This window comes from Myotis lucifugus, unplaced genomic scaffold (genome assembly GCF_000147115.1).
Source record: "Myotis lucifugus unplaced genomic scaffold, Myoluc2.0 scaffold_47, whole genome shotgun sequence".
NCBI lineage: Eukaryota > Metazoa > Chordata > Mammalia > Chiroptera > Vespertilionidae > Myotis > Myotis lucifugus.
The window spans coordinates 7,153,203-7,180,251 of NW_005871095.1; the positions used below are offsets into that span (position 1 = coordinate 7,153,203).

At 48.0% G+C, this 27,049-nt stretch overlaps 1 protein-coding gene across 1 annotated transcript in view; it reads left to right on the plus strand.

The window, feature by feature from the left end:
• Positions 1-27,049, plus strand: part of ADARB2 (adenosine deaminase, RNA specific B2 (inactive)) — a 168,593-nt gene that overhangs the window by 82,714 nt on the left and 58,830 nt on the right. Inside the window, exon 4 of the mRNA XM_023753600.1 lies at positions 26,071-26,185. Within this exon, the coding sequence (XP_023609368.1) occupies positions 26,071-26,185 (115 nt within the window). The remainder of the gene's footprint in view (positions 1-26,070; positions 26,186-27,049) is intronic.

Below are 27,049 nucleotides of genomic sequence, written 5' to 3' on the forward strand. Positions count from 1 at the left end.
GATGTTGATAGTGAGGGAGGCTGTGCATGCGGGGGACCTGGAAAGACATGAGAAATCTCTGTAACTTCCCCTCAGTTTTGCTCAAAACCTAAAACTTCTCTGAAAATTAAAGTCCATTTTAAAACATTAGTTACCTGAGAGGATTATACTAGAGCCGTCCACACAGAATTCAGTGACAGGAAATAAACCACAGGGAATTCTATAATGAATTATCAGTAGTCATTCTCGATTCTAATTAGTCACCCTGGTATTTAATCAGCCAAAGTAATGAACCCTAGGGAGGGAGGGAAAGAGGGAGAGAGACATCAAGAAAAGAAAAGATTGCCTGTGTCTGTGTGAGGCCGATATTCTTGATGATTTTATATTAGGCACTGGTATTCTATATTCTAGTGGTTGGTCTTGGTTTTAATAGCATATATGAGTACTTCTCTTTACCATCAGTAGGTTCCGAAGCCCATCTGTTCAACTCTAAGCCCATTTAGAAAGCTTCATCGCCCTCTGTTGGTGGGAGCCCAGCCAACAATTTGTGCTTGGTCACTAAATTTTGTTCATTCCTATGAACATCAATTCTTAATGCATTAAATAAATAGCTCCATGCTGTATCTTGTACCTTAAAGCTCAGTGCACAGTTTGTAGGTCCGTCGCCCTGGTGACGCTGTAATTGGACAGAAAGGAAGGCAGGAGGAAGTGTCTGTGATCCCACACTCTTACCCTGGGGCCTTCCACCAAGTCCTGCCGTGTCCTGGGACTGGGGCTTGATTATCAAGGGGGATGACACGCTGGACTGGGAATAGAATGGACAGGAGGAAGTCCAATGAACCCTGCATGAACCCTGACTTCATGAGCAGAGACACCTGACAATGAGGAGAAGACCTCCCGCACATGTGCATGTTGCTTTGCCTTACACTGTATCTCCTGTGACACACTGCCTACATCAAGGCGGAGAAGCAGGGCTATTCCACAGCTTTTGTGAATGAGAAATAATGGGTAGAAAGTTGTCCAGAGCCACCAAGATCGTGCGTAGCCGAGCTGACTCAATTTGGTTGTTTTCATTTCAAACCCAATTGCCTTCGCAGCATATATTTATGAAGGCACGAGGTATGTGAAAATGAAGATGACAAAATTACTGCCCTCAGGGAGGCACCTAAAATAGTATTTTGAATAAGTATTTGGTAAATGTTTAATGAATGAATGAACAAACTACACTGGGACATGTCAAAAGCTAATTTTTAAATATCATAGGAGCAGGGCTGAGGGGAATTAAATCATGGAAAAGGTGGCATCTGTCTGAGCCAGGTCTTCAAGGAAACCACTGAGTCCTGGGAGGAGAGGAGGGAGGGGCCTGGGGAGAGGCGGGCCTGAGTGGCAAAGGCAGGTCAGGGAGAGGCAGGGGCGAAATTTGCCTGAAGGATCTGCCTGTGAGGAGCTAGAGGAGCCTACCCTGCAGGAACAGGCAGGGGAAGGACCACCCGGTGGAGATGGAAGGAGTGGCAGGAAGCAATAATAAAGTGCTCACATCGAAGTAGCCACACTTAGCATCTCTCAGTGATCACACCCTCCATGCTTTTGGCCTGTGGGGGTGGTTTCCTCCCCCTTTTACAGACCAACTCTCACCCATCTGTCAGGTGTTTTCTTCAAGTCACCTGGTCTAGGGGAGCCTTCTTGATCCCCACACAGTCAGGTCCCCTTCTAGATGGCCTCCCAGTAGCATGTGCCTTTCCTTCTTAACACTGAGCTCATTTGCAAGCACCTCCCTCCAGCTGGCTTGGCTGTGCCCCGAGGAGGGTCAGTGCCCATCCCTCAGTATGCAACAGTATTGACAGGAGAGGCCCAAGAGGTCAGCAGGGAGGGGTGCGTGCACCCGGGATGGGGTCTGAGACCTGCGTTGTGTTGTCTGTCCATGGTCCTGCTTCTTCCAAGCAGCTGGCTGCTCTGGGACAGGTTGGTGCCGTCTCTCCAGGCTCCCACATGTGAACTTTGCACAGACCGCAGTACCTTCTCTGACGTCACCACACCATCTCACAGAGGCGCTGACAACGTGGTGGATGGTAAACCCTACTGTCAGCTGAAAAGAAATGCCAAACTCCAGACATGTTTCCCAGGACCTCCCACCCCTGTTATTCAGGATCCCCATGGCCCTAAAGTCAAACCATTGCAAGTACTTCTCCTGGCAAAAATAAATAAATAAACAAACAAGCAAACAAACAAACAGCTGGTGGTTTCCCACATGCTGTATTCACAAAGTTATCACAAGGAACTTCATTTTATCTTTACAAATAAATCTGTGTTGTTTCTTATGTAATGGCCGTCTGCCCCCTGCGTCTTAATCTCTCAGAAGAAAGGTCGCTGCCTTCTCTGTCTGCGCCTAACACGGTGCAGGGCGCACAGTAGGCATTCAATACATATTAGTTGAGTACATAAAGGAAGGAACGACTCGTTTTCCGCAATCTCAGATGTGAGGGGGAGAAGCCAGTACCCCTGAGGAAGCTGGCCCAGGAAGGGTGTCCCGGCCACCCACCACCAGGGATCTTTCTAACTGTAGTGAAAACATGCCCCCCACAACTCTGGACACAGCAGAGACCCTGAACACTGGGGAGAAAGGTCATGTTTATTTAGGTATTAGCTTCACAGGGCTGCTGTAATGAATTACCACAAACAGAGTGGCCTTAAAACAGCAGAAATTTGTTCTCTCTGCTCTGGAGGCAGAACTGGGGTGTAGGTGCTGTGGATTGGTCCCTCTGGGCCTGAGGAGGGGCTGTTCCAGGCTCCCTCCAGCCTCTGCTGCTGCGGCCACGCTGGTCTCGGATTGTAGACACCTGGCTCTGACCTCTGCCTCAGTCCTCACACTTAGCATCTCTCAGTTACATCTCCCTTGCGTGTCTGTGTCAGTAAGAGGTGCCGGGGCAGATACAGGAAGAAGGTGTGGCCACAGTTCTCAAATCAAGCTACATTCTGCGGTGCCAGGTGGACATAAATTTGGGGGGACACAATTCATCCCAGCACAGTTTGTTTAGTTAGTTGGGTAGTTTGGGGGGGGAGAGACAATCATAAGAGATACACAAACAAAAGTAGTGGAGAGACTGAACTTAGAGAAGACAGGCAGTTACTGGACAGAAGGCTTGCGCTTTTCTGATGAGAAGGAAGGAGAAGGGATAAGGGAAGAGGCAGCTGTGATGTAAAGATGGGGGCAGATAAAGATGAGGGGAATTGGAACATGCATCAGAAAAGTGCTCCTCAGTGAAGGAGGAAGCAAGGCCATCCGCTGAGAATGAGAAGGGCCATGGAGTCATGGAAATTGGAAGGAAAGGAAACAGTTTGGGACAGGTGTCCTGGAAAATTGAACAGAGTCATCAGGTCAGAATTGAGTCAGAATCAGAAAAGCTTGTCTAATGCAATCATTTCACTTTAGAGATAATAAAGCTGAGGCCCAAAGACCCTGATTGACTTGCAAAGTCAGACCCAAAGGATGGTAAACTGAGTCTCTCCAGGAGGCCCCCTGGAGGGGAAAGGTCCTGGATTGGAAGGGGGCCGCCCATCCTGGTGCCATGACTTCTCCGATTCTGCTTTTCAGCTGAAGTAGAGGTAGGTGGGCTGCCCCCTCCCCAGCACAGGATTGTGTGCAAGCAATTTCACAATTGTTGAGACAGGAAGTCACTAAAGACAGAAACCCAAGCACATGTGTGACAGCTGTCTTGCCACCCTCTTACTTGCTCTTTTCCCTCTGCCTACTTCCCCTCTGCCTACCCGACACTCACGACCCCAGCTCTGACCCTCTGTGTCCCAGGACATCATAAGAAGCCCTCCACCCCCAGATCTATCACTGTGTCCATCCTCCCGGCCATTGGAGTCTCAACCCGGGCTGTTGGAGAAGCATCAGATATCCCAAGCCTTATGGAAATGTCCATAGCCAATGCTCTTATCAATCATTTCCTCTGGTGATGGTGTGGCAAGAAGGCTAAAACTGCCTGGCGGGTGTGGCTCAGTGGTTGAGCGTCAACCTATGAACCAGGAGGTCACGGTTCCATTCCCAGTCAGGGCACATGCCCAGGTTGTGGGCTCGATCCCCAGTGTAGGATGTGCAGGAGGCAGCCAATCAATGATTCTCTCTCATCATGGATGTTTCTATCTCTCTCTTCCTCTCCCTTCCTCTCTGAAATCAATGGAAAGAAAGAAAGAAAGAAAGAAAGAAAGAAAGAAAGAAAGAAAGAAAGAAAGAAAGAAAGAAAGAAAGAAAGAAAGAAAGGAAGAAAGAAAGAGAGGCTAAAATCGTTGAACATCTACTACAGAACAGAGCCATCCAGAGGTGCAGGAAATGCTCAGTACAGGGTATGGAGCCTTTACATTATTCCACACCCTGTACTAACTAAACCTGTTGTGATAGATCAGATTATAGGCAGCAAATAGTTGCTTCCTCCTGCCTCCTTCATGGAAGGAACATCCTGCCCCACCCCACTGATGTTAGTCTTATGCATGTATCTTGCTAAGACCAGTGGGATTTAGGGGAACTGATGAGCAGAGATCTAAAATTCATCTGACCAGTTGGACTGGACTCTCACACACCTGTCATAACCACGATGAGAACGGGTGGTGAGTATCTGCTCACACAGGAGAATAAGACACTTGTGAGCAGAGCTGATCCCAAACCGCATGGAAGCCTCGCCCACAGAGCCCAGCCCAGATCAGTCTGCACCAGCCAAACTACAGACACCGGAGTAACTAATGCATACTTACTGATTAAGCCAGTGGTTCTCAACCTTGGCTGCACATTAGAATCACCTGGGAATCTTTTTAAAAATTGAGAACCACTGGATTAAGCCATTGTGTTTAGGATGGCTTGCTACCCCAAAAGCACTGACTGATACATCATATTTAAAACCATTTTTGCTACTGAAGTCTATGAATTAAGATTTTTAATGAAGCTGTAGTTCTCCCATACTAAATGATATTAGAGAATATTTCTCTGAAAAATACTTTGAAATAACAAATAAAAGAAAACCACTAATTGTTATTCCATATTTTAGAGTTAGATAGCTATAAAAAAAACAAAAATTCTTAATGAGTCCCTTCACTTACTGTGCTATCTCCTATCTCTAAATAAACCAGGATTTTAAAGACAGAACCAATCCCATCAGTCCACTTAGCAGCTAGAGAAACAGAGGCCCGTGGAGCTGGTCTACCTCCCAGCCCTGCTGCCTGTGACGCCTCTTGTCCGGCCCAATGACTGCGCTCTACTGTCCAAGTCACATCAGAGATATCTGATATTGCCCCCAATTTTTTCTAATGAAATTGTGGTGCTCTGCCTTTGTGTTACCTAAGTGGCTTTAAAAGACCAAAAAGTACACATCGATGCATTTCAACACATTTCTGACTGGTGTCCGAGTGACATGTGATCCCCACAGGTTTTGTAGCACACGTGAAGTTCACTCCTTGGTTCACTCTTCTGACTTCCCTCACTCCCATGTCACCTTCGTGCTCCCAGCCCCCATCAAGCAGCCGGCCAACACTGACAAATGTCATCGTTTCAAGCTCTGTGCTAAACGTGATGGCATGATCCCAAACAGAAAGGCAGTGTGCTGGCCGTCCAGGGACACTGGAGTTTAAAAAGCTAAAACAAGCACCACAATGAAGACATTCACATTGTTTTCACCAGGAGAGAATGTAAACTTTCCAGCAAGAGCAGCTCTGAGCTCCATCAGTGGCTCTTCACTCTGACTGCACTCTGAAATCTGCCGTAATTTTATAATGAAGGTGTCCCGGCCTCTCTGCCAGGCATTCCATTATAATTGATCTAGGTTAGGGCCCCCGCACAGGGGTGTTTTTAAATGTCTCCAGGAGAATATAATATGCAGACAGGGCTGAGACCCACCGGCTTATGCTGTGATGCAGACATTAGTCAGAATTGGGTCCGGCTAATGAGGGATGGCTTGCACGGTCAAGGTGAAACTTGACCAACTGAAGGATATGATTTAATTGGAATTCCATTAAAGGTATGATAATGAGTTCAGCAACTTTGAAATTAGAAGTGAGCGAAAGAAAAGCAAGAAAGCTTCATCTAACGGTTATCAACACGAGGCACTGATGTAGAGGAAGAACTCGTAGGGAGAAGCCTCAGTTTCTCCAGCTGTAACACCGAGTGTCATTTCTCCAGAAAGCCAAGGGCCTCGTCAGCCATGTTTGCAAATGACTTGATCCTCACAGATTCTGCTGTGGCAAAGGAACAGCAAGCCATTATTACTCACTCTGGTAACGTGTAAGAAGAAGTGGCTAAAGACATCACTCCGGCCAGCCAGCTCCTGTTACTGTCTCAGTTTTTCCTGGGTCCCTGTTCTTGCACACCCTGCTGATGACAAATTCCAGTATGCCCGCCTCCCGGGACATCAGAAGTGGAACCTCCCAAAAGAGATGCCGAGAGAACACTTGGATTGAGAGACACGGCAACACGCGTTACTGATCACACCAACAACAGTGCATCTTCAAGGGTAGAAAAGGTACATTTTCCCTCATCTCGAATAATCCATTTTTGCACCATCTGGGGCTGATTTTCAACATCTTCCCTCACCTCACCCTCCCACCTGATGGAATTCTCATTCCTGCAAGATGGTCTTTCAAATGCACTCCAAGATTTTTTTCTTTGTTTGCACTTCCCTTCCCAGCAACCGCCAGCCCCTGACGCCCTCAGCCCCGCCCCAACCACAGATGCCATCTTTTGTTTTGCATTTAAGTTGCGGAGAAAGGCATTACCCTGCTGACACTTCAGCGCAGCATCAGTGAGTCGAGTCTGTTATCCAGGCTGCAGAGCCATCTGGACTTCCTGCTGAAAAGGTTGGACATGGTTTCAGGCAAGATTTTTATCAGATCGAAGAGGGGGAGAAAAGTCTTGAATGCATTACCGTCTTCCAAGGTTGATGTCAGATATTTTCTCCCCTTGTCAGTTGCAAAACAAAGCAAAAAAAGATGACAACCCAAAGCCAAAGGAGCTGGGATAAAGATATACATCTCCAGAGGGAGCTTTGTCAACGGAAATGACAAAGAAATAAACAAGAAATAAATGAGTTTCGGTTTTATCAGAAACTGGACAGACTTTCGTTGGTATAACAATTCGCCCGGCATTTCCAAGTCTTTGAGGGAGTGCCCTGAAAACTCGGAAGGAAATCCCCAGTGTCAGGACAAAGGCAAGATTTGCTTTCGAAAGCCTATTAACGGTGTTTAACACTTGGAGTGGGGGAAACGAGTTAAGTCGGCTCGCGTGAATTGCGCGTACTCCGCGGGAGCCGTCTTTAACTCGGTTCATATAGATTTGCGGTGGAGTGCGGGAAACGTGTAAACTCGGGCCGATTGTAACTGCGTATTACCAAATATTTGTTTGTAATCCACCCTTTTGGTGGATGGAACAAAACCAAAAGACAGAGCCATCTTATATTTTGGCGGGAAATTCACCCCACACCGGAGTGTTAAAATGCACACAAGAAAAAAGGCAGAGGGGACGGGAACACAACAGGCCTCGCGAAAAGTAAAACTGCTTTGAAATCTCTCTCTCTCTCTCTCTCTCTCTCTCTCTCTCTCTCTCTCTCTCTCTCTCTCCTTGTCTGAATGCGATATAGACTTTTATAAAAAGGTTCAAGTTTTCAGTCCAAGAATGTTGGTATCTTAGCAACATACTTGCTACCACAAGGCTTTGGGTGCTTTTTCTCCGCCAGTTATTGAAGAAAAGTCAGAATGAGTTCTTCTGTCAGAAGCATCCCCTTAACAAGGACCTTTATTGGGAGAACAGGCTACATGGGTGGCCGGGGCCTCTGCGCTCAGCTCTGCATCTGGGCCCTCGGGTGGCAGGTGCTCTGTAGGTGGCTGATGGCACGTGACTGCCCTGAACCCCAGACCGCGGGCTGAGTGCCGGCCTCATCCTAGAAAGCACGAAACCCATGACGAAACAGTGCATCTTATCCTGAGAAGCAGCCACAAGGCTTCCTCAGCCCGGGCCTGGAGACCCATAAGCCACCTTCGATTCCCAGTGCAATAGGAATCGGTGAACAAAACATCTACTGACTGTGGGGAAAAACTACTGAGTTTCTAAGTGTGTAATGATTTGGGAAGAAAATGTCTTCATAGAGAAGGACCCGAGCTTGGCCTCAGACCAAGAACACTCTGTCTAATTAAGGGCTTAAATAGGCTTTACAGTAGAGTGATGGTTATTGATCCTGAAAAAGTCATTTATGTAATGTTTTCCATTTCTCGCTAAATATTTTACTTGGACAACCATTTATGTTGTGTCTACTAGGCTCCTACGCTCTGTGGCTGAAACCAGAGGGGTCCTCCAGCTTCTCCTTACTTAGTTGAAATTCTTTTGGACAGATTAGAAACCTCAGGACAGACCCCACACATCCACGGAAAGCCGAACGTGACCACGTTTCATGCGGTGAAGCACAGATGAGCAGTGCTCTGGGTTCTGGAAGGAAGGGCACAGTCCTGGGGAAGTTCCCAGGAGGATGCTATCCCGGGAGGAGGCAGGCCTGGGAGAGGACAAGGACACCACAGGAGTAAGACAGCCAGAGCCGAGCCCTGACCGCAACCTGGTGCCCAGGGCAGTTGCCCTGAGTGAGGACAGACCCGACCTGGGGACCTGGGCCATCGGCACAGGGGCTGTCTTGCTGATGTCACAGCCAATGACATGAAGGGCAGGGGACAGAAAAGATCTTTCATGAAAGCCTTGTTGGGTTGAGGAGGACATGTCACACCCAACCAGGGACAACGTGGGTTTGCTTCCTGTTACACATCTGTGCTCGGGCACTCACCCAGTTGCCATGGAAACCTGTATTGGCTCCCACCCACTTGTGAACTTTCTCTACCTGGACCCTCCCTCCCGGCCACTGGCTCTGTGCCTTAGAAATGGAATGACCTCACCTCATAACTGTCCCTAAGTGAGAGTCCAGGTTTGAGGCAGGAGGCAGGGTTAAAGGGGGAGAGGGGGAGAGAAGGTCCTGGGAGGAGGGCAGGCCTGGAAGAGGGGGAAAGCTCCCAACTCATGAGCAGCCCCGACCCCCCGGTGCCCATCGAGATCTGTGGGATGAGGCACAGGCTGTGGGCGAGGAGCACAGGAGGTGAGTGGGTTGGTGTGCTAAGTGACTGTGTGAAATGTGGACAGGCCCAGTGGCCATGTGCCAACAGGACACCCTGCAGGACCCACACCCTGCACCCTGGGGGCCAAGTGGCAGAGGGCTAGGGATGGGGACAGACACTGACCATTGTCCAGTATCACCCAGCAGACAGAAGATGACACAGGGGCCTTGCGAGGTGCCCGCCGCTCCACACTCCCAGAGCCGCTAACAAGTCCATCTGTGCTGCTCAGACAGCCTGGGAGACCTGGTGACATCATCTGCCACAACGGTGCTTTATTCTCTCGCCAACTCGGAGAGACACTCATCAATGCCTGTGAGGAAGCCAGAGAGAGTGAACTAGACAGGAAAACAACTCCCCTTTTATCCCAGATAAAAGGCCTCTGTGGGAATTTTAAGTACAATCCTGTTTCTGAATCCAGGTGTCTCTGGCCAGAGTTGCCAGGCCTAACAGCTACTGTTTCACCAAGTGTTGCTAGAGGAGAGGAAGCTCATCAGTTCTCTGGGGCCACACACCCAGCAGAGCAGGGACTTGCCCCAGAGGCTGACTAGAGGCAAAATAGTTGTCACAGGAGAGGTCACCTCCTCTTCTCCCACTTCCAGACCAGCTGGGCACATGCCTCATGCAGACTTCCTCAAGTCCACCAAACGCCGGCACCTGTGGCTGCAAAATGCTCCTGCGTGGTGCTGACCAGATCCAAGTCTTAGAGAGGTTCGTGGAGACACGAGGAAAATGCCCTCTGCATTTACAGCAGAAGAGGGCTGGACAGAAATGTCAAATTCTAGAGGGGCTAGGAAGTGCTTTTCGTGGAGCCTGGCAGACTCTGACACAAACTGTGTGACACTGTCCCGTCTCCCTTCTCAGGGCACACAAGGACCCACCACAATCACTCCTCAGCCTTCTCTTCCGCAAAACAAACACCCCCACTCCTTGACCGCCGAGGCTGCCCCTGCCACCCCCAGACCCCTTTCACCTTTAGACTGAAATCTAATAAAAACCTATTTAATAAAAACCTAAAATACCTTATTATCTCATGCTTCCACAAGAATGCAACCAACAGAGTCACTTGGATTTTGTATTTGTTCTAAACCAATGTGACATATTACCCAGCTGAAAGAGACTATGCCTGCTGCTTCATTGGGATGCTTATTTCTTCACATGTTGGTTGAGTTCCATGATCTGGCCAACCCCTGGCCAAGCGCAGGGATCCAGAGATGAATTTGGAGCCTTCCAGGAGCTTCAACACCAATGGAGCCATCGGATATGTAAACAAACTATCAAAATAGATGGCAGTCATGTCAACTACAAACAGGTATTTTTCCTTTTTCCTCTTCACTTTGAATGGCTTTATTTCTCTTCAGTATGATTGCTCGGCTGGGACTTCCAGTACTGTGTAGAATAGGAGTGGCTGCAGTGGACATCCTCGTGTGTCAATTATATCTCAGTCAGTGAAAGAAAAGAAAGAAGGAGGGGTGGCCCTCCTCGCCTTGTACTACTAGTAAGTTGAAGAGGAAAAGCTTTTGGTTTTTCTGATTGTGATGTCAGCTGTGGGCTTTTCCTGTATGGCCTTAATTATGTTGACACAACTCCCCTCTATACTTATTTTGTTGAGAGTTTTATCATGAATAGATTTTGAGCTTTATGAAATGTTTGACTGCATCTTTTCAGACGATCATGTGGCTTTTATCTTTATTCTGTTATTAGAGGCCTGGTGCATGAATATGTGCATGGGTGGGGTCCCTCGGGGTGGCCTGCGGAGATCTGGCCCCAGCCTCGCAGCCCACAGCCCCGCCTGGCACCCCACCTTGGCCTGGCCTGACGCCGCCCGCTCACCTGCTCCACCATCCCGCCGTGGTCCCGCTCTCCTCAGGGTCCATCAGGGCTGGCAGCACCTCCACTGCCTCCGCTGCCAGCACGTTGTCACCGACATCTGCCATGTTCCGCACTGCCCCCTGGTGGTCAACACACATCATAATGAGCAGTTGAACGCCCGGTCTCTGGGTGGAACAGCCAGCTGAGGGGACAATTTGCATATTAGGCTTTTATTATACAGGGTGTGTTGTATCACATTGATAGATTTACGTATGTTGAGTCATCTTTGCATCCCAGGGAATAAATCCCATTTGGTCATTGTCACTTTCAGTGTGCTATTAAATTTGGTTTGCTAGTATTTTATTGAGGATTTTGCATCTATGTTCAGGAATATTGACCTGTAATTTTTTTTCTTACAGTATCTCTGGTTTTGGTATTAGGGTGATCCTGGCCTCATAAAATGAGTTTGGAAGTGTTCTCTCATTTTATCTTTTGAAATAGTGTTAAAACAATTAGTATGAAATCTTTGAATATTTGGTGCAATTCACCAATGAAGCCATATTTACTGAGCTTCTTGGTTGAGAAATTGTTTGACATTTTTTAAAATTGAGATATCATTGAGAGATTTTTTATTACTAACTCAATCTCTTTATTTGTTATTGTCCTATTCAGGCATTCAACTTCTTAATTACATTTTGGTAAGTTGTAAGTTTCTAGGATTTTATTCATTTTCACCAGATTATCCAATTTGTTGGTATATAATTGTTCATAGTAGTCCCTTATGATCCTTTTCACTTTTGAGGTCTCCATTGTAATGTCTCCTCTTTCATTTATAATTCTATTTTAGTCTCCTCTCTTTTTTTCTTAGTTAGTCTAGCTAACAATTTGTTGATTTTATCTTTCAAAAAAAACAACTCGTTAATTTGTTATTTTTCTGTTCTCTATTTGATTTATTTTTGCTCTAATCTTTATTATTTCCTTCCTTCTGCTAACTTTGGGCTTAGTTTGCTCTTCTTTTTCTAGTTGCTTGAGGTGTACAGTTAGGTTAAATATTTGACATCTTCTTTGTCACTATAGGCATTTATTGCCATAAACTTCCCATATTGGTGAATATGCCCTAGTGTATATCATGCCACCAGCATTTTCTAGGTATTGTTTTCTGAGCACATTTAAGGTAGGCGAGGCTACGCTATGATGTTTGGTAGGTTAGGTGTATTAAGTGCATGTTTTACTTAACATTATTTTCCACTTATCATGGGTTTATCGGTGCATAACCCATAGTAAGTTGAGGAGCATCTGTATATTGTGTCTCTATGTACACCACTTTATGTCTAACTTATTTGGGATCCCTTTGGCTTCTTGAATCTATATGTATATTTTGTTCCTCAGATTTAGGGAGTTTTTGCCATTATATTTTTAAATACACTTTTTGCCCCTTCTCTCTCTCTCTCTCTCTCTCTCTCTCTCTCTCTCTCCTTCTTCTGGACTCCCATAATGCATATATTGTTCCATTGACAGTGTTCCATAAATCTCATAGGCTTTCTTCACTCTTTCTCATTCATTTTTTCTTCCTCTGACTGAATAATTTCTAATGACTTTTCTTTGAGTTCACAGATTCTTTTTTCTGCTTGACAAGATCTGTTGTTGAAGCTATTTCTTTTTTTTTCATTACATTCATTGTTTTCTTCAGCTCCAGAATGTCTGTTTGATTCTACTTTATGATTTCAATCTCTTTGTTAAACTCCTCATTTTGTTCCTGTCTTGTTTTCCTGATTTCATTGTCTATCTGTGTTCTCTTGTAGCTCACTGAGCTTCCTTAAAACAACAATTTTGAATTGTCAGGAAATTCATGGATCTCCATTTCTTTGGGGTTTGTTACTGGAAATTCATTGTGTTCCTTTGGTGGTGTCATGCTTCCCTGACTATTTCTGTTCCCTGTAGCCTTGAAGGAATAGTCACCTCTCCCAGACTTTAAGGACTATCTGTGGTGGGGAAAGGTGGTACAAAGGGTGCCAGCTGGGGGTATGTGGGAGGTGCCACATTTGGGGTGTCATGTGAGTGCAGCAGTGTGAGTTCAGGACATGGGAGGCAATGACTATCTTGTTTGTGAAAGTTCAGCTGAAAGCACAGCATTTTCCGGGCCATCTCTCTCCTGTTTGCTGAGTGCATGTAAACAGAGCTGGAATGGGTCCCTCTGGCCTCAGGTCTCTTTGTGAGCTTGCGGAAATACTCCATGATGGTCTCACCCTGGCCTTAGTCAGTGCCTCACATGCATTGTTTGGAATTATTTAGCCATTTTTATCTACCTAATTTCTCCTCTCCAGAGCCTATTTTCAGGGTGAAAGCAGATTGAGGGTCAAAGTCATAAGATAAAAGGGTCTGCGAGTTTGTCCTTTATGGCATTCAGAAGTCAGTGTGACATGGACTTCAATTGGTAATGTTGCAAAACAGGCATTGGCATTCTTTATTTAGGCAATAACTTTAAAACTTCTCGTAAAGTTAACAAAAACTGGGAAAGTAAATATTACATCGTTTCAATAGAACAACTGCTTTTTCCACTGGGAATCCTTTTCTTTTTTTATACACTGAAATGGTTCTTCTTGTTTATGTCTTTTTAAATCCAGATGAACTCAAACAACCATGAATCAAAGCCAAACAAAGGGACTCATCTGTTAGCATCCCCATATTAGCACACTAATGAGAATTTAAAGATTCTGATTAAACCCAGATGCAAAATATCTTCCTGAGTACATCCGAAAGCACCAGTTTAACAAAAACAGAAATATTGCATTCTTCTAATGTGGTTTTAGTTTATTTTCTACATTTTTATTGTACTCCAATTTGAAGTTGATTGTTAAAGCAGTAACTACTGCTTTAACAGATTTGTGGATGTCTAACAATTTAGGTAATTGTGAATAACTATAAATTTACTTAATCAGAGGGTAGATATACAGATATCTCTGCACATAATCCTCAACTCTCGGCTAATCAAGGTAATGAACATGGATCTCTTACTTAGGCTTTGCTGAAATCCTCAATGAGTAAAAAGACTTTGGAAGGCACTTCTGACATTGTGGACAAGAGCCCAGATGTTAAACTAGAATTCACACACCTGGATTTGAATTCTAACCCTAATACCAACTGGCTGAGTTGGCTGTGACAAGTCAGCTTAGCTTTCTCAGCCTTGGTTGCCTCATCACAAAGCGCCCACTCCCCTGGTGCCTCGTCCCTAGGGAGCAGCCTGGGAGCAGCTGTAGGTTGTCAATCATTCCCTTCCCTCCTGCCAGCAGAAAGGGGCCTCCACCTGCACTGCTCATAATAACCCAACCATTGGTGCCCCTTTGCCCTCTAGTCACTCTCCGCTGGAGGTGCCCATGGGCTGGACAATGGCTGGGCTAAATCACAAAACAGCAAAAAGCAGAGGATGCGATCCATTTCTCAGACCTGGGGAAAAAAGAAAGAGAAGTTCAGCTCCTGATATTGCTAAACCTTTGTCACCAACATAGCACACAACCCATTCATATAAATGTGCCCCACCTTTTTATTTTATTTAAAAATAATTTCTTTATTTTCCTGTTTTTTAATATAACTAATCATGTAGAATTTTAAAATGTCAACAATGCAAGATTTGAAATGCTTTCACGTCTCTGAATTTGGAATGTACTAATGTGGCCAGCCCCCAGCCCTGTCTATTGAAATCCATCCCATCGTACATATTGAGGGGCCTTTTGGTCCACAGGCAGGTAATTCTCTTGTTCAGCAAACAACCCACAGTTTAGAGCCCAGCCCTAGGGGAGCAAAGGTGGGCCCTCGCTGACCAGCTGCTGGGTCTGCTCAGCTGGTTTCAGCATATTCAGAGGTAGGAGCGAGGATACTGCTCTTCTCAGAGAGGCTGCCTTTGGTGGGGGCCACACTGTAGATCTGCATGGGGGAGGTCTGCATAGACCAAAGAGAGAGAGAGCTGGCAAGAGGAAGCAGGACACCAGCCACGTGGAGGACGGGCTGACTGGGAGAAGATGACAAGATGGGCTAATATTTCACTTTATGCGCAGCTCATGGCTCTTGCACGGAGAAGTCAGTCCTTCCAGTTTTCTGGCCCCAGGAGGCGTAGGTGGGGCACCTGGCCTGCCTGTCACAATCGCCCTGGTCATCCCAGCTCAGCCAGCCCTGAGCATGACTGGCTTCCTCCCTCGGTGTTTTTGCAGAGAGAGCCCCACCCCCAGTGCTCTGACCTTCAGATCCTCTCCAGGTTTCAGGCAATGTTAAAGAAAAAATATTCACTGGCACTTGTTTAGCACAGTAAGGGAGACTTTGTTTGGGGGGCGGGGGCGGTAGGTGAAGGGACCCCCTGCCATGGAATCTGCAGGGGAGAGACTGGGCTCAGCTCTGAGTGCAGCATGGAAAGTGGTGATCTACAGCGAGGAGCAGGTGGGCTCGCTGGGTAAAGCTCACTAAGAGGAAACATCAAAGGATGGGACAGGGGGCAGTCTCTGGCTAAACAGACCTCCCGGACTCCTGCAGAAGACGGGCCCTGTGATCAGACATCAGCTGGGGGCTGTGAGAGGTGAGGAGTTTGATCAGAGATGGAGGGCGGGTCCTGGACTTGCGCTAAAATTGGGGGATGCAGAGAGAAACACGAAAAGCCCAAAAGACATGGGAGCCTGAGTAGAGTTTGGCCAATTAGAGAATCTTTGTCACAATAGGTTTCAAATTCCAGTGTGACTGTGATCACCTGAGCAGCTTTCAGGACATGCCAACGCCAGCTGCACTGCCTGAAACTCCGACTCTGGGGTCCAGGAAGGGCCTGTGGACCCAAAGACCATTCCCTGGTGGCTCTTCTGCCAGGAGTGGTCGCCTGCCTCCCCCAGGAAGTCCTTCTCCAATCGCCAGGCGTCATTTGCCCCCTAGACTACTCAGTGAAGGCAGCCATAAAGCACACCTGTGTAAGAGGCAGAAGTTCACATTCCCACCTGTCATCTCTGCGACGCAGTCATGTGCCTTAGGCTGACCGTGTTCACTGTGGTCTGAGGAGGGGTCGCTCCCAGGGCACCCACCATCCTTCTCCCTACAGGGTCTCTCTTGAGACCTCCGGGGGTTTAGCACGTTCCCTGGGGTCTGACCAGACCTGTGGTCCCGAGCAAGGAAGTTTACTTCTCTCAGCCTCTGCTGGTTCCTCTGTAAAATCAGTCTAAAGAGTGCCTGCCTCCCCGGGTGATAACGCAGGTTAAGGAACGGGACGTCCAGCACCCGCGAGCAGTTGGCCCTTGAGAAACATCAGCCACCATCTGTCACGCAGTTTCATACTTCCCGGTTTCCGTTATGGGCTTTTTTATAGAGAGGACCTTGTCTTTTCATCTCTGTATTTCATTCGTGTCTTGCTCTATCAATTTTGATTGATTCTTTCCCCCAGCGGACAGGGATGGTGGTGGAATAAAAGTGGAAATGTTTGAGGAACAGTCTCCACACTGGCTTCTCCCCGGCCATTGTGGGCACAGCACGTTCCACGGCCAAGGCTCGGCCAGCACCTGCCTGGCCGCTCCAACCCCAGAGGCAATGCACACCTCGCGACACACCGTGTGTGCGAGCTGACCTTGCGTCCAAGGTGAAGAAGACGGGCAGCTCGTCCTCAGGTGCAAGGAGGGTGGTGTTCATGTCAGCAGTCAGAAGTAATGTGGCTGGAGGGTGAAGTCAGAGGGGACAGAAACCACGTATAGACAGCCAAGTAGCCAACGATGTGGGTCAGCATGATCGCAAACATTTATTTAACGCTGGAATGTATCGTTGCCAACAATACTGTCTTCCAAGTTAAAAACATAACAAATTTAAAGTTGGTAAAAGATCAAGTAAATAGTCTAACCAGCGAGCATTTCCTCACCCCAAATTGATGATTTCACTAAAATGACTACATGAGACAGTTGACATGTATGTGATTTCTCTTTAAGATCCCAGATATACCCAGTGTCTGTGCCTGGAGGTGTGGATTAAAACTCGTTTATGCAGCATTCAGAGTTCCTCGCTGTTTGGGTTCTTTTAACATGTGCTGCACTGGGAGCGTGGACATGGGGCTGAGTCAGAGTCGGTGGACAGGATGGTGGGAGGACCACGGACAGCACTCCCCACACATCCCGAACAGAGCACACACCTGCCTAATTGTATCAAAAGGTACCCTTTAAGCAGCTCACTCCTGAGGAAACTTTCATTTCACTAATGATGTCAATAAATAGGAAGTGTTTCTATGAAACTGTCTTTGCACAAGTTTGGACAATAATAACGACAACAGTTAACACTTGAGTACCAGCTACTGAGTATACAGTCCTAGGTACTGTATTAAGCATCTTAAATCCACAATCTCATTTCATTTGTAATAATTCTATGACGTAGGCATCACTCCTATTTTAGATATTAGGAAACCGAGGCCTAAATAATGCTCACATTACACCACTGTCAAGTAACAGCACCAGAATTTGAGTCTGAAAGAGCATGAGTTCAGTCTAGTTCTAAGTCCTCAGCTGAGTAGCCCCTCACAGTCTTAACTCAAGGTTAGTCACCACTGCCAACATTTCTTCCTTGCTCTATGGTTGGGACAGTCTCCAAGGAGAGGCACAGGGCCAATCGCTGGATGGGGATGTATGGAGGTTGCTAGTGAGATGGGCAGTAGGTGGGTGATGTTGGTCCAGAAATGTGCAGTGGAACGCCGTAGGTCTCTCTGCCAAGAATCGGGATTGTGGACTTCAGAGGTAGTGATTATGATGCCTCCTCTACACACAAGGAAACCAACAGCTCAGAGATGCCAAGTGCCCGTTGGCAGTTGCACAACTGGGAGAAGATGTTGACAGAACTCAAGCCCCATTCTTCTGATTCCAAATGCGGGGCTTTGTCCACGATGCCATGGCTGCAATTAAGAGTTTTCATCTTTCACACCTTCCTCCAAATCTATTACTGGCCTCTGGGTAATTTGAGATATAGACTAATTAAAGCGTCGAATCATTTAAATTATGTGGTCGGACACTGGTTTGCAGCAGTGCCTGACTCTGAAATTAATGAGGCTTTATTGCCATTGCCAGCAAACAGGAGTCATGACCAAGACCTAGAGATGGCCTTCTCCATGGAAACACAGAGGAATATTGAGATGTAAGTTGGGAAGAGCATCTCCCGTCCACTGGGATTATTTCTGAGGCTTCGAATTGCTGGAGGCTGGATAATGCTTCCGGCAGCATTTCTCCAGCCTTCCCAGTTCAGAGTGGAAATTGGGGGGAGAAAGGTGGCATGTGCTTTATGGAGGATGAGCTCCAACAAGCCTGGCACAAGACCTTCGCCCCAGTGCTGCCCGCCATCCACAGGCCCTTACCATTCATCTCCTCAGAGCGTCCCCATGCACCACCATGCCCTACAGAACAAGGTTTGAAGTAGGGACGACAGAAACTGCCAGCACTGGTCCCCAGCCCGTCCTGCCCCACCCACATGCAAATCTAACCTTTCTGGTATTCCAGCACTACAAACCCGGAGACAGGATTTCAACAGGAAAATATTTACTGAAGGATTTCTCCTTCATAATCTATCGATTTTAATATCCTTACCACTTTGGCTGAATGTCAGTTTTACCCTGAGGACTGCCATTGCAAATTTGAACACATTCTGTTTATTTATGGCATTCAAAGTATTAGTGTTGGAAATGAGTAAAGCTTGAGCCTTTTGGTGCGGCTGCATGAAGTTCATTTTTTCTATTTGAATAATGCTGGTAATTCGCCATGGTAATTGGGGCCAGCAGGCAGCATGTGGGCCTCAAGCAGAAGCTAAAGTAGTATTTTGGCTTAGTTTCTCCGTTAAGTACAATAATACACAGCTCATTGACGTCGGGGCCACTGTCTCCACTTAACCTGTGGAACCAGGAGCACCTGATAATCACCATCATTTCACAGAAGCCAAATCCTCTCTCCTCTGATCAGTCCCGTTCCAAATGTCCATCAGTGCCAAGTTGTGCATGAACAGCGTCAGCTCTGCAGCTGTCAGATGGAGCTCATCGGGGCTCCGTGCAGGCATTTGGGGCATCCATACAGACTCTTCAAGCCCCCAGGCCCAGTCCCAACTGCCCACCCCTATACCTGCCCTGAGAGAAGCCTGTGAGGCTTCCGCAAGGAGGAGCCTCAGTGGGATCACACCCCCACCCAGCCTGCCCCGGTGCAAATGCTCCAGGCGGCCAGGAGTGAGGTGTGAAAGACACAGCCCTTTCCTCATACCCAGCGACCCTTTAGAGGCCCCTTCTAAGTTACTAAATCACCAACAATAACGAGGACAGCTGAATGTCTTTCTTTTTCATATTTAACAAAGAATTTATGTTGCAAATGACAGCAGGCCATTATTCAGGATTTGGGAATGGGTCTTCAGAGCCTCTCTGTGCTGGGCTTTCTGTACCACAAAGCTGGCCTCTCACTTGTCCCTGGGCCCAGCCCCTCCTGTTCACTGCAGGAAGAAGGGGCATCCGCTGCGCCAGACCACCCCACCCTGAGTGCCGGGCCCTCCGCTTGCTTCCTGTGATGATGTGTCCCTGGTGCTTGACAGCACTGAACCCAAGGAGGCAGATGAACTTGGCCTGGAACCGAGGTCCTCGGCTCTCACCCAGTGGCTTTTCAGTTTAAGTTCTCATGACTGCTCTGCATGAATCCTTTACTCAGGGCATACCGAACCGCTCACTGCCGACCCAGAAATATATTGTTCAACCTCTGAACTTTAGGCCATGGTTCCCCAAGACTTGCCTACTCTTCTAATCCCTGCCAATATAGATTGTGAGAGACCTTCGGGCCCAGGTCTATCCTGTCTGTCTCTTCCTCCGGGGAGCCCTCCCTGACTGCCTCACCCGAACCACTGCCCATATGTGACCTCTCCTCTCTGTGTATATCTATAAACCTCCACCACTGGCCACATGGAGGACATGCATCATAGGCTGTCTACTCTGTAATTAATTAATTCACATGATTGTTAACAGAACAGAGCTATGATAGTCCCTGCCGTATATGAGGGTTAACTGCAATAACACACAAAGCCTTTAGAATGTGTTTGACAAGGAGTGACCTTGCAATAACATTGGCTATAATTACTATTGCCAACAGAGTCAATAAAAACATTCACCCCTGTCCACATGGGGGGAGCTAAAGTACATCGCATAGTTATGGCATGTAGGAGAAAGAAAAACAACTTGTTCAGGTTGTACCAAAGAGGACACAGCATGTAAGTGCTACTGGGGCCTATCAGAAACACACCATCACCATGGAAGCCATTACAGGACCTGGAGGGTACTTGTCTACCCTCTATGACATCTCTGGACAGAGACAGGAACATCTGTCTGTAGGCACCATGGTCCCTGCCACCGGGCCTGGACCCAGCCCCCAGCTGTTAAGATGCGCGTTGCTCATAAGATACAGTGAGGGATTTCTGTGTGCTCAGTGTCAGGGGAAACATCTCACATTAATTTTAAAAGTGATGATGTAATATAGCTTGGCCCACGTGCTCAAAAAAAATACTCTTCAAATTAAGTAGTTTGCACTTATTCATCCTCAAGACTAGAATGACCTCCTCACAGCCCCGGGACAGACCCTAAAATCTGAGTTGATAAAAATAACCAGAGGCACAAGCTTGTTTTGAACACTGTAGCTGCTTCTCCCATGAAGAGAGTGCCAAGTGGCAAAGAAAATAAAAATCAGATTATTTCAGAGTCTGATGAATTGTGTTTGCAGTAACCCAAGTGGAGTGTATATATTAAATCCCACGTGATTAAAGTGATTAAAACATCAATAATTTCCAGTGTTAAATCAGTAAGTATATGTCTCCCAACATGGATTCCAAGTCTAGCTTTTAACTCCCCAAGTCATCAACGACAATGTCATTTACATACACAGGCCCAACTACAGAAGCTACCTGCAGCAGCAGTCCTGCATGTGATTTAATTAAAAACCGATCAAGCACTTAGCCTGGTGGTGCCATCAGAGATGCGGGGAGTGAGGGGCAGGCGCCCGCGGCTCCATTGAGGAAACACAGGACACAGAGCAGAAACCTGGAAGTTTGGGTTTCTCTGGATGTTCCCAAACCCAAAATAACTCTCCTTCCTCAGAGACTCCCTGAGTCCCTGTAACTGGTCCTCTATCTTCTGAAGGAGATGATTAGTCATGATTTCTCTTCCTTGACCTTTAAAAACCGGAAAAACTAAGGGTGATGGTTCAAGACATAAACCTGCTATAAATTCTCCCTAGAAAAGCCACAGCAAGACTTTCCAAAGCAGTCCTAGGAAGTTTAAGAGATTGTTTTGCTTTTCTTTTTACATTTGCTGCCTCATTAAATGTTAATTGAGAAATGTGCTTAACATAAATGTCAAGGACCCCTAAAAAAGAAATTTTTTTAAAAGGATAGTGGGGAGGAGATGTTTAACAAAAGGTCCCTATGGAGCATGCCTGGTTCAGGGAGGAGAGAGGGCGGCTCAGCACGCAGCCCACCCCGCAGACCTGGGCCTGAGACGGGTGCCTGGGAAGCCCGTGGGGCTCTGGGTTGACATCTCTGCGCACCTCTCAGGCCAGCCGAGGCACCTGTCCTCACCACCATCCACCGCTCAGGTGGCTTTCATGGAGCACAGCCTTGCAGGGGTTTAGACAGATCCTCAGAACAAGTCCAGGAGTGATGAGTCCCTCATCTCTCCACCTGTGCGACATCAACTGGTACAAAGGCAGGTGAGCATGAGCTACCTTATCTATACTTCCTATTGCATATTTCAATCTGCCAACCACAAACAAACAAAAATAAACCTTCCTTACGTGAAGCCCCTATTATGGCTTAACTGGCAATAGAACTGTGCAGAGAAGCTGACCCATGGTGTCCAGGGGCCCTTACCACTGGCCCTCACACAGAGACCTTCCCCAAGGCTGAGGAGTCCCTAGGGAGCACGCAGGTCAGCTGGTCACCTGGATCCACACGCCTGTTGAATCAGCCCTAGATCTGCTCTAGATCAGGATCCACCATACCTGTCAGAACAGCTGGTCATCTGGATCCATCATGTTTATTGGATCAGCTCTAGATCAGCTGGTCATCTGGATCCATCATGCCTATTGGATCAGCTCTAGATTAGCTGGTCATCTGGATCCATCTGGATCCATCATGTTTATTGGATCAGCTCTCATCTGGATCCATCATGTTTATTGGATCAGCTCTAGATCAGCTGGTCATCTGGATTTACCATGCCTGTCACTTCAACTGTGGGGTATGGTGCACAGCATTTGCTATTCATAATAATAAAGTACAAGGCTTTGTGCACTATTTGCTTTTCCTTAATTGATTGTCAGGTTTTATTTGCCTTCTTATAATAGATTCCTCTCCTTCTCTATTACTCAGAGTAAATAATGCCGTTGCTGTAACCTACAACCTGAAAAATCAGTGACATAATCCCACGCAGTCATCAGCGGGTGGGGAACTCACAGTCCCGGCCCCTCAGTGTGGAGGTCCATTCCCGAGGTCTCAGGTGGTGGCTTCTACATGGGCCTCTATTCTTTTCTCAGGGGTCCTGAACATTTATGTTAAGCCTATTTCCCTGCATCCAGCCTGGGCGAGGGAAGAGAGAAGTGAGGGCTTGAGGGGTGGGGGAGAGAGGAAACCGAGGGAGGAAGGGGTACACTTAGCACTTAGTGTATAGCACCATCATCGGAAAGGATGTTTGTCCATGTGATGTTGTGTTTCCTGTGCCTTATGGCTGAATGCATGTGTCCCCCAAATCCATGTTGAAGCCCAAGAGTGGCTGTATGTGGAGATGAGCCTCTAAGGAAGTGACTAAGTTAGATTGGTCATGAGGGTGCAGCCCATAGGAGGAGGCTCCAGAGCTGGCCGGCTCTCTCCACTCACCCTGACCAGGGGCCACGGAGCTCACAGCCAGATGAAGAGGCCCCAGGGTGAGGCCATGTCCTGGACCTCTAGGCCCCAAAGCTGTGGGAAATAAATGTCTGTAAACCAGCCAGTCTCTGGTGCTTTGTTATAGTATCTGAGCAGATCAACAGTGTTAGTATCAGAAAAAATAACCTGTTTTCCCCTGGAATGTTTCCCCTTTCACCAGCCTGCGTGTCCCAGGGCCATCCTTGAAAAACTGCAGCAGCGGCTTCCTTGGTGTCCCTGAGGCTATTTTGCATCTAAGTGAGGAGGGTGCTCTCTGGGTCTCCAAATGAAAGGGGGCCTTTGTGTGCTTTCTATTATTACTTAGTGGTTTGGAGCATCCTGTTGTGAGGGGCCTACGGGCCCTGGAGGCAGACACAAAGTGACAAGCTGCTCCTATTGGCAGTCTCATCACTTCTGGAACATTCAGAAGTCTCCTTTTACACAGAAGGAAAAGGACACTTGAAGGCACCTTGAGAGCAGTGTCTTGCTCCCACAGCACATGGGTGGGGGTTGGGGGGAAGTCCAGCACTTTGAGGCAGATGGAAGACACAAAGGACACCAGCTCTGCCCCTGAGGCGCCTAAATCTCAGGGAGGCGAGGTGAACCCACAGGAAGCCGCTAGAACTGACTCTGGATGTGGCAGCTGCCCGGCCGGGGAGGGAGCCCTGTCATTTGGGTCCCTGTGTTCATGCCAGCAGGACAGTGGCGGATGACCCCAGTCAGCGGTGTGCCACGGAGCCCGCCAGGGAGGAGACGCCGCTCAGCCTGTGGCCTGAGAAACACTCGGCTGTGGAAGGAAGCCTGTGAGCCCCGCTTTCCTTTCAAGGTCATCTCAGATGTCAGCATCCACGAGGCCTTTCTGGGCCCCGGGCTGGATGGTGCCCTCGACCCCCACCCCTGCAGGGACCCTCTTCCCCACGGTGCGGCTGCAGGGGTGCGGGTGCTGGGTCTTGCTACCAGTCCTTTGAGAACAGAGCTCTGAGGCCCTGCTCCTAATGCAGGCCACCTGGCTCTCAGATCCTGGGCTCCCTGGCTACTCCAGCCCCACCTCGGTCAGAGGTCCCCCTCCCCTCCACACTCGCCTCCCAACCTGAAAGACGACTTACTGTTTGGTCAGGGCCCATCATTACAACAGGGAGGATAAGACCAACCCCTCGTGCTGAGGGCTCGAAGGGTACTGTGACCCCTCCCACCCATGTCCACACCTGGTGCGCATTCAAGCAGTGGCAGCGACTATGACCACTGATGTCATGCCCAGTGACAGTGTCCTGAGAAGAGACAGCACAGTAGAGACAGAGACAGAAGCCACGTGAAGACGGAGGCAGAGATGGGAGGGATGCAGCCACAAGTCAAGGGATTCCTGGAGCCCCCAGAGGCTGAAAGAAGCAGGAAGGACTCTCCCCTAGAGCTCCAGCTCCACAGTTTATGGTCATTCGTCCCAGCAGCCCCAGGACACTCACACACAGGTGCCAGGGACATGTGCACGCCCTCTATGGACTCCAGTTTCCAGGTCACAAAGGGACAGGACAGCCTCCAGGGTTTATCTCTAAAACTCTATGACTCTGTGACTCCCACCCGAGGTGAGGCATCTCTCCAAGCAGCCTGGGTTCCCTCAGAGCTGAGCCAGGGGGAACCCCCAGGACATACATCCCACGCACAGCAGGCCCACAGTCGGCCCCCATCTCCAGCCAGCCATGCCAGGAGCTCACACCCCTAAGGGAAGCCAAATTTGCATGGCATGTGTCACCTATGGGTTTCTGGAGCAGCCACAACAGCACAGGGCAAGGCCCCAAGCCCCACAGGTACTGGGAAGAGGGGCGCTGGCCCAACCCCCCTGCTCTCTATCTGAGAAGCAAGAGCTAAGAAGCCTCTAGCTGTTTCCACGGCAGGTTTCTGGTTTCCAGGAGGCAGGCCTATTTTCACACGAACATGGGGTTTTTTAAACTATTTTTCCTTCGTAGTGTACTTACCTGAGACCTGTTCTTATCTGGAACAAAATAGCCAAACATACCTGGTGAGACAGTAAAAACCCACTCCAACAAAAAATGACCTGTTTGCCCACCTTCTGGAGAAGTGGATATTGTAATTTGGCTGCAGTGAGGGGAAATAATAGTGATGATGGGACAGTAATAATAATGACGGAAGAAGAAGAATAGCCGGCTTTGTTTCTGAGCACTCACCGCCAGAGGCCCAGTGCTAAGCGTTTAAGAGCCATCCACCCACTTAATCCTAACAAAAGCACCGCCAGATGGAAATTAAGGGGATTACCTTACAAATTAGAAGACCAGGGGCAAGCTGACTCACACCAGGTTTCTCTGAGTCCAAGGCCTATGAAGGTCACTGACACCCAGCTGCCTCCCACAAAAAGTAGCCATGGGCCATGTGCAGGAGAACAACTTGTCAGCCATGGATAGGGGGACCAGGGGAAGGGAGATGGCTCTGAGCAACACCAGCCATGTTATCTCACATGTGCTGCTTTAGCAGACATGCGTGGTCACTTTAGGGATTATATCAAGTTGCTGTGTGTGTGTATGTGTATTTGTCTTTATGTGTGTGTGTATGTGTACAGGCATGTGTGTGCTGTGTGTATGTACTGTCTGAACAGTATGTGTGTGCGTATGTGCAGGCATGTATTGTGCTTGTGTGTGCATATGTGTGTATATGTGTATGTGTGTATCTCTGTGTATGTGCGTCAGTGTGTGCATGGGTGTGTGTACACATGTATGTGCATGGGTGTGTATTTACATGTGCAGAAACATGAAGAGAGAAGGTCATGAGTGAGCTGTAGAGAGCAGTTCAGCCAGGAAAGTCCCTGAGATGAGTGGGTATTTAGAAACTGGCTCTGTAAAACTAACAGAAAGTGGGAACCAATTGTCCCATGTATGCAGGTCCCTCAGGATCCCCTCAGGACACAGCTGAGCTTGCTCCTCTGAGAGGCAGGGCAAGGGAGGATGCAGATACAGACACGTTTCCCTGCAAGGGTTCTGCTCAGGCACAGGCAGGCTCCTACCCAGGGGCCAAGCTGGGGGTTAATTCCTCAGGACCCGGGCCCACATTGATCCAGTAGAGTATTTGAACCTTTCCCAAGGCCAGGGGGTCATGGTTCAGTGTGTGTGGTGGAGGAGTGCCGTGTGACAGGGTGACCTCCAGACTCCGCACATGGAGACGTGGCTTTGAGAAGGAGGGGATGACGTGAGCATGAACCGTTCAGTGTCAAAGCAGCCTGGTGCTTCTGTCTTGCAGGAATTCGCCGACTCTGTGTCCCAGATGGTCACGCAAAAGTTTCGTGAGCTGACCGTGGGCCTGACGTCCATGCACGCCCGCCACAGAGCACTGGCAGGGATTGTCATGACCAAAGGTAACGCCTCATGTTTTTGCTGTGAGATTTTCATCTCAAGGAGAGGAAATTAGCACTTTCCTGGTCTTAGGAAACAAAGGAATCTCCCTTCCATCTGAAGACATGAAAAGGAAAACAAAACTAGACACAGAGGGATCAGTGACAAAGTGTGTGACCAGCAAACCTTTAGTGCCAGTGGTTGTGTAACTACACCTCCTTACAGCCGTCTCCGCACAGGCTTCTCTCAATTTCCGTAAAAAGTAAACTAAGAACTGGCCGGTCCCTTTGCTATTGGGCATTTCCCCACATCTTGTTGGCAGGAAGAATGTGCGGTGCTGGAGGAACTAGTGAAAGCTGGAATGCAAGGCCAGGCCAGGCCACCCAGTAGGTCACTGCAGGCTGGTGGGTGAGGCTTCCATTTCTTCCCGCTCTGCCTTTCCCTCCCTGGGTGCATTTTCTCTGTGCTCAGCCCAGTCCAGAGAATCCACTTCACCTGAGAATTATGAGCCCTTCCCTCTGGGTGCAGACCGCCCGGGAACCCTATCACAGAAGAATTGAATGCACTTCTTCCTGCAGGACACCCTCCACCCACAATGCTCACAGATGGATGTCCATCCTCAGGCACAAATGACAGAACCAAATCACGGTCATGGCTGCTTTTATAAGCCCAGGTGGGAGAAAATGGTGGTTGAATTTAAGCAGTCAGTACTAGTGAGAACATTACGGACCTATTCATGATAACTAACCAGCTAGTTATTTGAATTCAAATGTTTTTGTTCCCAACGTTTGGCGTAAATTGGTAACAATATGCTACAGAATGGTTATTGTAAAAAGAATTGGCTGAGTTGAGTTTCACACATACACACTGCATGTGTAGGAGAAGTC